General features: G+C 30.3%; 1 protein-coding gene and 1 long non-coding RNA gene across 2 annotated transcripts; both read right to left on the reverse strand.

Annotated features, from left to right (window-relative positions):
* Positions 1-863: 863 nt before the first annotated feature.
* On the reverse strand, positions 864-2,203 carry LOC147791541 (protein LITTLE ZIPPER 4-like). The gene is made up of 2 exons (XM_087126421.1): positions 2,025-2,203; positions 864-1,419 (listed from the first exon to the last, which is right to left on the reverse strand). The coding sequence occupies exon 2, from the start codon at positions 1,349-1,351 to the stop codon at positions 1,139-1,141; it is 213 nt and encodes a 70-aa protein (XP_086982547.1). The 5' UTR covers positions 1,352-1,419; positions 2,025-2,203; the 3' UTR covers positions 864-1,138.
* Positions 2,204-9,827: 7,624 nt separating this feature from the next.
* LOC111800706 (uncharacterized) lies at positions 9,828-11,325 on the reverse strand. The gene is made up of 2 exons (XR_002816009.2): positions 11,022-11,325; positions 9,828-10,209 (listed from the first exon to the last, which is right to left on the reverse strand). It is a non-coding gene; the product is annotated as an uncharacterized LOC111800706 (long non-coding RNA).
* Positions 11,326-12,203: the final 878 nt, after the last annotated feature.

Below are 12,203 nucleotides of genomic sequence, written 5' to 3' on the forward strand. Positions count from 1 at the left end.
CATTTTTGTGAAAAAAATCATAGATTTTGGACTTTTAATACTTTATTTTGAAAATTTCCCTTAAACTTTCACATGGGTTTCAAAAATACCTTTGTGTTTTTTTAAATTTTATTGATATACTTTTTTTTTAAATTATAAAAATATATTTATCGTTACTACTATGTTTCAACTTTATTAAAAAAATTGGTGTATTTTTTTTTTTTTTTTTAAGTTTGGTATTTATTATTTGGACTTTTGAATGTTTCAAAGTACTTTTGTTTGTACAAAATTTAGATTCTAAATTCACTTTAATTTGATAAATAGTTAACCAAGTTCTTGTTTTTTTTAAAAAAAAATCATTATTTAAACTTCAAATATTCAACTGATTTTTAAACATTTCTTTTCATGCAAGGAAGCCACATGTCACCTACAAAAAATATAAGCCCATGGAAATGCTACGTAAATTCAGAACCTAAGGGAAAAAAATAAAAAATAGAAACATGGATGTAATCAAGCTTTTTTTAAAATACATCCACGTGGTTTTGTCTTAAGTAGCCAAAATCCTTTATTCTTTCCTACCTTTATATATCTCATACATTTTGTTTTTTGATTTTTTAGAAGAGAGAACGGAAAGCAATGTTTCTAATCCTTCGAATAAGTTAGTTGTGTGAAATTTAGATTTTACACACAATATTAGCATATGCTCTGAGTCTCGAGTTAGAGAAATATTAATTTTTTTATACATTAATTTTTTTATACATTGCAGCAAAGATTTGGCATTAAATTAAATGGGTAGTAAGAAAAAAACAATTTTTTTAGCAAACCCATTTTAAAATTTTAATTTCCAATCACAATTAGACATTAAGAGAGAGAGAGAGAGCTGATAAGCTGAAATTGATGTTCCCTTAGATAGGCTGATACATCATTTTTAAAGTACAGAAAAATCCATATCCTAACCCCCCAAAAAAGAAGATATAAAAAAAAAAAATTAAAAAAAAAAAAAAAAAAAAAGATAGAGAAGATGCTAAAGCTACAGACTACCCGCTACTGTAGTAGGCTATGGTAATTCACAAAAAATGAAAACAAAATAATAATAACTTTAGTGGGGCCATGATATCATCACCATCGTCTTCTTCCTCTTCTTCTTCCTCCATTGATATCAACGTGAAGAATTAGAAGGATTTGTAAGAGAAGCAGAGCATAGATTAAGATCAGGGATCGATTTCGTTTTCCCTTTGGACAATTTCTGCTTCAGTTCTGAAAGAAGAGCTTGATTTTCTTGGTTCAATATCTGTGCTTTCTTCCTCAGTCTTTCATTTTCCTTCATTATGTAACAGTTCTGCAAGTACAGATCCGAATTTAGCCTCTCCATTCTTCCAACACTTTTGATTTCACAATATAATATATCTATATCTATATCTCCTTCCCTTCTTCTTTATCCTGAAACAAACAAGAACAATTCACTCAGAAAATTTCTTCAAAAACAAACAAACAAACAAACAAACAAAAAAACCCAAAAACAGAGTAAGAAGATGAGTTAGGAGCAAACAAGTCGAAGGCTCAAATGGGTTTGGATTAGAAACTGAGACGAAGCTTTAGGCGAATACCCATATATAAACGACAGCTGAAGAGAGAGAAACATATATATATATATATATAGAGAGAGAGAGAGAGAAACAGAGAGAAACAGAGTAAAACAGAGGAAAAGGCGAAAGGAAGGAGACAGAGTATTGTAACAGCAATGGCTTCTTCTTCTTTCGGTTGCCTAAAGCTGAAAGGAAAGGATAATTCTAAAGCTAAGCACTTAAAAACATCACAAGAAGCTTCAAAAAAAAAAAAAAAAAAAAAAAAAAACTTTGGAGCTTTAAATACATTTCCCTATGAACAAACAAAAAAACACAGAAACAGAGGAATTTGTTTGAAGCACATAAAAACCAGGTAAAAAGACATCAAACCCAAAACAAAAACAACAAATTTGCACCAAAAAAACACCATTTTCTTCACAGAAGAAACAAATAAGCCACAACACAAGGGCATGTCCCTACCTTTCTGGGTGAAATGGATGCAAAAAGAGAACTTCAAGAACATATATATATATATATATATAGAGAGAGAGAGAGAGAGAGAGAGAGAGAGAAAATGGGTTGGTTGTTTTTTTCTTTATCTTTTAAAAAAAGATCACCTTTTTTGAAGATGGGTTTGTGGGGAAAAGAGAGAAGAGAAGAAGAAGAAGAAGAAGAAGAAGGCGAGGGACAAATGGAACAAAGAGGCTGTTAATTTATAGACTCATAGGTCTAGAGAGAGAAAGAAACAGTAAGAGAGAGAAACAAAATAATATAAAATAAATAAATAAAATAATTCTATAGGGACATTGAGACAATAGACATGAGACATGCCCCTCTTTCTGACATAACAATCATTTAACTGTAAGCATGGATGGCGGCCGGTTATAGGAACAACCTCAAAAATATTTTCCATTATTTTTTTAAACCCAATTTATTATAATTTTCTTTTTGTTTCTTCTTCTAAATTGCCTCTTCCAACTTATTATCCAAAAACATTCAAAAATCTTTTATTTTTTTTTTAATAATTTAATTAAGCTAAATTACAATGTAAGAATTTAAACGATAACGTATCGTCCTAGAATTAAATTCTCGAGAAATGAAGCGAAGGGTACGAAGCGTAAATAGGAGGAATGTAGAAGGGTATTTTGGTCATAAAATCCAACCTTATGGGGGGTTTAAGAGAGGGACAATTATGGGAGTTACGGCTAAGGGCATGTAAAATGATTCGCAATGATGGTGTGGATTGGCTTCTAAACCATCATCACAACCTTCTCAATACACCCACCAAATCCTTTTGTTTTCTCTTCACACCCACATATATATATATATATATATATATATATATATATATATATATTGCTTTTAATAAATTATTATCCTAAATTTTGTATGTCTATTTGTAGCCTCCCTTTCATTTACCTTTCACATTTCTAATCTCTTTGTGTTGGTAACTATTGGCAATAATCATTATTTTTCCCCTTTTTACCCCTTTTTTTTGGGGTGCACTTACAACTTTTCCTTACCCACTTGTGTGTTTATTTTGGGGATTTTATACCTTACTTGTAACCTTATATTTGTTCGTTCATTACGACCCCACTCAAAAATATATGTTAGACTTCAATTCATCTCTATTTCGAGTGAAAAATATTACTTTTTTAGCGTTTTTGTTTGACGGGTATTTGTAATATTTAATGGGTTTTTCAAAACGAGTAGAAAGATCTTAACTTTATTTAATTCATCCCTATTTCGAACGTAAAAGATTACTTTTTTAGTATTTTTGTTTGACGGGTATTCATAATATTTAATGGGTTCTTCAAGACAAGTAGAAAGATTTTAACTTTATTTAGTCATGTGTATTTGAAGAAAGCTGAAATCATAAAGCTAGGTATTTGAACGTGTTCCAGCTAAACACATAGTATTTATTCTTTAAACCAGAGATGTTTAACATGATTGTTCGAGCTAAGTTGGAGATATCGACTAATTACTTTTTTGGAACTATGTCTTCATGCTTACGTAAAATAGCTTCACGATTCAACTACTTGGCCTTATAATGGTTAGGACCATTTTTAACCCTTAGAATATGAAGCAATTGATGATGGTATTTTGTTGTTTTACATTATTATAAACCATTATTGCAAGGAAAGCAAGGATAATGAATGAAAGCATTTTGAAAGCAATGGACAAAACACAAAGAAATGAGGAGAAGAAGAAAGAGTTTGTATTTTTCCTTTTCATTGGATAGAATTGGAAGAATGAAAGAGAAGGGTAGGAGGGGGCCAGCCAGCCTCAACCCCTCTCATGGGTTATGAGTAGCTTAGTGTGAAACATCATCACTCTATATCATTTTAAGGGTATTTTCGTCATTTTAACTTCTCTCAATATGACTGTAAGGGTATTTTCGTCATTCTAACCTCCACGTCGAGCTTATCCATCTCTATATCTTTGCATCAATGCAATCATAGATACTCAAAGCAACGAAGGCTGGTATTGCCAAAATTACCTTTTTGCCCCTCTATAGCTTTTACCCTATTTGGCTTTTGAAGTGTTTAATGATAATAGTTATTGAGTGGTAGGGTGGAAAGTACCAAAATAAAATTATTTGCATGGTTGGGTAGCATTAATTTAGTTTTGTTTGATTCTTTTTTTCTAAAGTTGTTTTTATATTAAAGATTTTGACGTGAGTTTTTAAATTACCGTAACGTAAATAAAATAAAGATACTACAACTAATAAAAAAATAGACCACTAAAAATGTGAGCTCGAGATTATCATTCGTAATTTGAGAGGACATCAAAGGAAGACTAGAGAACAGTGATGAGCACTTAGTCCAAATTCTACGAGAAAAAAAGAAAAGGTAAAAAAATTTTAGGGTTGAATTGTTGTCGTCGAGTTTTATTTATTTTTAACGTGTTGTTTTTTTTACCAATTTATATACATATTAATCTATCTCTCCACGACATTTAATTATTACTCAATTCGTAAGATTTGAGGTCAGTAGCCTCCATGATTGATGTTCTCTATTATTTATTTATTTATTTTTACTTTTGCAATTGTCTCGAAATGACCACGAAGCTAATCCATTACACTTATTATTCTAGGGCTTTATTATGCCCGACAAAATAAGCCATACAAGATTTTTCGAACGCAAAAAAGTTTCTTATTTAATGATTGACACGGGTAATATAAGTCAAAAAGAGAAACTTTACGATTTTATAAATTAATTAATTTTCTTTTCTTAATAAAAAAAGTGATGTTTTTTAGACAAAACATTTGTTAAAAACATTTTTATTTCCAAAATTACAATAGAAAAATTGAGAAACCCATCATAATTATTTTGAAATTTTTAATTATGAAATTTCAAGAGAGTAATGAATAAATTAAAGAATTATATGATTTAATCATAAAAAATTATTAAAGTAAAAGAATTACTTAAATAGAAACCAAATTTAAAAGAATCTTTTTCAATCCTAAATGGCACACCCCGTAATTATTCGGAAAAACATGGGTTAAAGTATAATAAATTAAAAAAATATACGCATTTATTTAGAAACTTGACTTAGAAGATGACAAGTTTGAAAATCATAATATTTTGTCAGTTAATTATATATTAGAGAGAGAGAGACACAAACATGCATTAAATATTAATATTAATTCAGAATAATTAAATTAAAATATTTTCCTGTATCACTTTTTCCATTTTTTTAATTTGATTTTATTTATTTATATACTTTATTAAATTACTAAATATATGTTTTTATTTAAGATAAAACACATATTATTCACATGTATAAATTGAATATTAACAACTATTTTGAAGGTGTTTTTCTGTTTTTTTTAATATTTATTTTTTTTTATTTTTATATCATAAATTTTAATTTTTTTTCTTCGATATAGATCAAAAAAAAAATATTTACGATTTGAATATATTTCTAAACGTTAACCGTCACAATTTAAATTGATTTAATTCTTTATTAATTATAACATAACAAGAAAAAAAAAATCAATTTAGATTCTATTAAGAAGAAAAAATAAATTATCAGAATAATTAATAGTATTTGGTTGAATTATTTGATATTTAGTCAATATTTTATTTGGGCATTGGGAAATTGCTGAAATTTTTAGATTTTTTAGGGGTCAAAATTGAATATTTTAAAACCCATGTCTGCAGAAGCTAAATTTCATGAAACCTAGGGATATGGCTGCAAAGAAAGAAGTGGGGAAGGTCTGTAAATAGAAGTAAATATGGGGGCTAACAGCCGAAATGAATAAAAAGGGTTATAAATTGGGTCTGCGACAAACCAATCATGACATGCCCTAAAAATAATAAAGGGACTTGTGATTCCTTACCTTATCCATCCCCCTCTTAAATTGCCCCACAACTTGCCAATTTGTACTTAAAACTTTTCTTTTCAAATCAACCCCTATAGTTTTAATATTTCACGATTTTGGCTTAAAACGACGTTAAACTATAAATTTAGTCCTCGAACCATTCTTCTTTTGTTCCAAATCAACCCATTGAGCTGTGGCTTAAGAACGCCTTAACTAAACCTAAAAGTTAACTACTCTTCATATCTTCTCAATCCAGGTCGTCGTAATAGACAAACACATGACTCAACGTGTATATTATGCACGTAAGAAAAAAACAAAGAGCACAACCACAACGGTCTGAAGCCAAGTAAATGAAATTCTTATTATCATCTAAAAAATTGATTATTTTATTTTCATTTCTACATTATTATTAAATCGAAAAAAGTTACAATAATAAATTTTATAGTATACTTAATCAAGATAATATAATGTCAATATATACATAACTAGAACATTAGGGTAATTAGTTTGCTTGGGCTATAAATGGAGGGCCTCACTATAATTATTTAGGGTTAAAATTAAAAGGGGATGAAATTACTGAAATGGCCCACAAGGGAAAAAGGAAATGAAAAGGGTAAGGGAAGGGCAAAAAAGGGAATGGAAAATAGAGAGGGGGCCTTTTTTCTGAGGTCATTTATAATGATTTCACATAATAATAATAATAATAATAATAATAATAATAATAATAATAATAATAATAATAATAATAATAATAATAATAATAATAACAAAGTGCTGCATGGCTAATGATTATTTTCTTTTACATTATTACGGGTTAGTAAGTGCATTGAACCCTACACGTGAGTTACCTTTTTTTTTTTGGACCACACGTGTGGATATTTTAATTATAGAATTTCTTAAACTTCCACACGTACCACATTTCTTTTCGTTTTTTTTTTCCAAGTATTTTATTTTTAGAATTTTAAGGATTAAATTTATAACTACTAATTATTTGTTTTTGTTATTTATTCTTAAATGTATTTTTCGAAATTCAAACCAATTTTTAAAATCTAAAAAAGCTATATATGAAATTTGATTAGGAATTCAAATGTAATTATAAGAATGGTAAAACATATACATACTTTTTTAAAAAATAAAAGTAAACACGGAACAATTATGGAAATAGGTCTAAATTCCAAAATAAATAATAAATAATAATAAACATGTTTTGCTACGAAAATTCTTTTTCAATTTTAGTGGCAATGATTAGATTTAATTTATTAGTTTAATGGGTCAAATTTAGCAACAAAATAAAAAATATATATATATTGTTACGTCAACTTGAATCAACTCAAGGGAATTATCTTGTTGATCGAATATTTAGAGTAAGAACACATGTTTGAGATTCAAATCACTCACCAAGTAAAAATTGATCATGTCAAACTTGAATGATTTTCCATGCAACCTAAACTACATAAAATTATAAAGAAACTTAGACATGGGTTAAAGGAAAGCACAAATGCTCTATTCACTACATTTTCCAAGAAACTTAGACATGGGTTAAAGGAAAGCACAAATGCTCTATTCACTACATTTTCCAAGTCTCTTATATCGAGATAACGTACATGACTTTATAGAGTCTCAAAATGAAAACTCTTAACCTTCTATGAGTCATTCCAAAAGTTGTAACTTTCATACTTTATGACCCTAATTAGCCACTATGTAAATAAGTCTTAAAAACATAACTCTAAATTATCATAAACCCAAAACTTATAGTCATCCAAGAATAAATGGAGCTTGATTTTTTTTTAATGTGACATGGATTGCGATATCTTGTGATAATTTGAACATTTTCTTCACATCTTCCTTAAATTTTATTTTGTATGATTGATGTTCGAGTGCATATCACTGGGTCTCCCTACTTGTATATGATTTTATAATTTTTATTGAATTTAAAATTAAATTACAAATTTACTCTCTTTTTAACTTTTAAGTTTGTGTGGGTTGGTTTATGATTTTTTTAAAAAAAAATCTAAAAATGTTTAAACCTATTAAAAAAAATGCGAGCAAAAAAAAAAATTAATTAGTTAATAAAAATGTGAAATCTTGAAATAGAGACAAAATGGAAACTATGAAGGGTAAAAATGCAATATTTGGAAATTTATGGGAATTTAAAAAAAAAAAAATAATAATAATAATAATAAAACCCCATACGATTCAAACTCAATCCCAAGCGAAGATAAAGTGCTCTCAAGATCAGGTGGAGTTTCCTTTCTAGGAGGTTAGACAACTTTTAGGATGTCCAGTCCACTAAGTTTTTCTGTTTAAAAGAATCAAGCAGCTAATTCCCATTTGCTTCCCATAATCTAATTTGTGATTATGATCCATCACCAATCTAAACAAAACTTGACAACAGCCAAACACCACTTTCTCATAGAATCATCATTCTAACTCTAGATCGCTAAGAAGTCAATTCTAGCTTTGCCAAGCCCACTAATCACACTAAACAACTATCTACACATGCTACATTTGGTTGTCAAATAAGTTTCGTAGGACTTCGAATTATTGGTAGGTGGCCGAACTCATTCCTTCTATACTTTGTTTTTCATTGGCCCCGTTAACCACTACTAGGCCGGCTCATAGTGTTAGTACTCTTCCCATATTTACAAATCATAACCCTATAAATCAAATCAAGTTATATCAACTCAAGTGTAGCTCAACTGGTTAAGAATGTACCATCAATCAAGAGGTCAAAGGTTCGAATTTCATCTCCACACGTTATTCAATATAAGTTATACAAATTCGAGATATTATAATCCAAAGACATTAGAACAATTCTAGGTTTCTTAAATTTATCAAATATCTTTTCTATTGTTTATCCTAATACACCTACCAGAGCAAGGGGATGGGACAAGCAAGGAAGTTTCCAAGTGTCATCTAGATGAGATCAAGGTGGGGGCATAACGAAGAGATAGAAGTCAAATTCAAACCCTTTTTCTTTTGCTTTATAGCCTTTTTATCAATTACTTCAGCCCATTGCTGGGTTCACTTTTTTGGTGCTTTAATAATCCTGTTTAGATTTTGCAAATATTAAACAGGCACCATAGATTGTTTATACTGATTACCAAAGAATAAAATCCAACTTTCTTTTACCGAAAAGATCTATTAGGAGAAAGAGTTCCTCAATATTCCGACTAATCAGCAATCAAGATACCTCTACTTGATTTTCTCACATCCATATCATCCTTTTTTGGCCACCAGCAGATATTGTCCTTGAGAGGTTACCACACCCTTGTAAGGAATGCTTCATTCCCCTCTCCAACCTACCTCCCAAGTCTATCACTAGTAAATATTGTCCTTTTTGGACTTTTCCTTCTAGGCTTCTCCTCAAAGTTTTGAAATGCGTTTGTTAGGAAGAGGTTTCTACACCCTTGTAAGGAATGCTCCGTTCCTCTCTCCAGTTGACGTGGGATCTCTCAGAAGGAGAATCAATAATGACTCTTGTTTAACAAATTGGATCCTCAGCATTTTCTAAAGCCTAAATAATGATCCAACATTCTGTCCATTAGAGGCTAAATGACACCACAATAGGATCATCTTCAGTGACTCAACCTTCTTCATCTCTTATTTTATCTGGTCATGACTCTATGACATAATATCTATTAATTTAATACATCCATTTCTAACCAGTAAGCTTTTAGTCAGCATCAACACTATAAGCAGACTACCTAAGATCATAATATTAAGGGGAAGGAAAGTCTCCTCATAAGATCATGCTATTATATAGAGAGCTTTACAAAAGATGTATGATAAGGGAAAAGCAAAAGGCATTTACTTTATCCAGTGATTATTAAGGCCAATAGATTTCTTTATCCAGTACAAATGAGGGGCCACCATTCTTTGTTCACATTCATTTAATAGGTGGCCACAATTACTCAAAGAATTTAATAGGAAAGTAGTTAACATCAGAGCCACAGTTTCAAAAATAAAGAAAATGACATTAGTATACTGAACAGACATCCTCATGAATCCAATATGATATTGCTTATATTTTAGGAGGCATAAAAAAGTGGCAAGGAGGATATCAATGATTTGCCATGGATATATAATTGCAAGCTATTGATCAATGGCATATTGAAAAGCAAAGTGAAAATAATTGTGTTTATGAACAAGATTCAACCTGGCGACAATGGGAGTCTCATTTGGCTTGTGAATGGGGGCCGCAATGTTGTCAACTAGATGATCTGTGATTACAGCTTTCTCAACTGCATATGTCAGGAATTTCAGCTGTGATTCTTCTTAACCATAATCACTCACCATTGTCCTATGCAGTCAAATGCAAGACATACTTGAATGTACCTATAATACAAGTAAAGAAGGACAAGGGGGTGAGAGTGCATAATATTAGAGCTAATTATCAAGTTACCAAATACAATGCTAAAGAAGATACTATACAAATCCAGTAGACTAGTTTTGATATTTTTGGCTACATGCAACTTTTTCAACAACAAAATGAACAATATTCTTCACATCATTAAACATGTTAATGAATAGAAAATGAGTTATTGCTGCTGCCTCATATTGATTATGATTGAAATATGGAGTCATGAACATTATTTCCTAACGATGTGCAAAACAACATAAATCAAAAAAGATAAATTGTAGCATTCCTATTTCAAAAAGCTTAAACGAGACTAAAACACAAGAAGGAACCAAAGAATATTCTAGTCGAGGTGTGCGCAAACTGACTCAAACACTCGCGGATATGAAAACAAAATAATCACAAGTATTTCCCATTAAGCTTTTCAGAAAAAGTGACCTCAGATCAAAGAACTATATGTTCTGTTTGATTAAAATTGGCTAATTTACTAAACTCCTGCCTAACAGAATAAAGATGAATCTACTGAATTGACTGCAAACATTCAACTCTTAAAAGTTGAAAAACAATCGAGTATCAACCATGTAGCAAATGCACACAGCTAACCTATTTTAAGTTTTATTCAGTGAAGAACAAGAGGACCTAATAACTTGAATTTGTGTTATCTTGAACCATGTTAATGCTTAATAGTTAAATAAAGAAATGGACGCACTAGCAACTAGAAGAACTTCCACAAAAGAAAGGTAAGCATCCAAACTCTATCTTTAAAGCATGCAATGAATAAGTCCAATACGTTGGGCATTTGAGAACTCTAAACCATGAAATATGAGCACAAAACTTCGTCTCTTCTTGTCTGACCTTCCGAGAACATGCCATAAAGGTCCCTAATAGACAAACACGAAACCTCCAGATCGGAAACCTAAAATTCTGATCCATACTTTTCTTCTGCTGTTCATTTTACAAAACTTCCATTAATCTTAAACTAGAATCTGCAGATTCCAATTCGCATGAACAAACGAAATCACATGAGATTCGATACACAACGAAGAGAAAAATTCTTGAGCTCAAATTTCAGAAGATCGAGATCAAAGAAAATCGCTTACTGTTTTTTCCAAGTAAATGCGATACAGAGATTGACAAAGTTGATCGGGAGAAAGCCCTAGGATTCACCAGACATTGATCTCGGCCGTGGAAATTCGAATTCCAGAGCACCAATCAAACGCCGCCGTCTATTCCCTCCCTCCTACGGGCGGGAAATATTGGGCTTGAGTATTGGGCCACCCCCAATTATTTTAGCCCAAAATGGGCCCATCTCCATGGGCCTACTCACAATTACATTTTTAGCCCGTTCATCCTTTATATTATATTTTTATTAAATATGTTTTAATTTATTTAATTATTTATCATAACATCCCCTAACTTAAATGGTAAGCAATTGATGTATTTTCTCATAATTTAAATTTAGATTCCCTTGTCTACATTTCTAATATAATATTCTCACAAACTTTATACTAAGTGACTTTTATGTAAATATAAATTAAATATATTCGGATTCCGTTTCCATTAAACCCTTTTATTGTACACATTAAATATATTACATATTTTTAAATATTAACAAATTTATTAAACATTGTTTTTCTTTTTTAAACTTAAATGGCTGGCTCACATGTTTAAAATATATTTATAAAATAAATAAATAAATAATATTTTATTAAAAAAAATGTCAAAAATGTTGGATGATGAAAGTCCCATGTCGGCTAGTCAAGTTTCCTCGAAGGCAGTAAAAAATGACTAAGACTCCAAAGGAGTTGAGCCTCGATTAAAGAGAGGTGATGGATGATGAAAGTCACACATCGCCTAATTTAGAGAATGATTATGGGTTTATAATCAATGAATACTCTCTCTATTGATACGAGTCATTTTGGGGAAACCTAAAGTAAAGTCATGAGAGTTTATGCTTAAAGTGGACAATATC

Source organism: Cucurbita pepo, chromosome 8, assembly GCF_057944985.1.
Source record: "Cucurbita pepo subsp. pepo isolate OVF chromosome 8, ASM5794498v1, whole genome shotgun sequence".
NCBI lineage: Eukaryota > Viridiplantae > Streptophyta > Magnoliopsida > Cucurbitales > Cucurbitaceae > Cucurbita > Cucurbita pepo.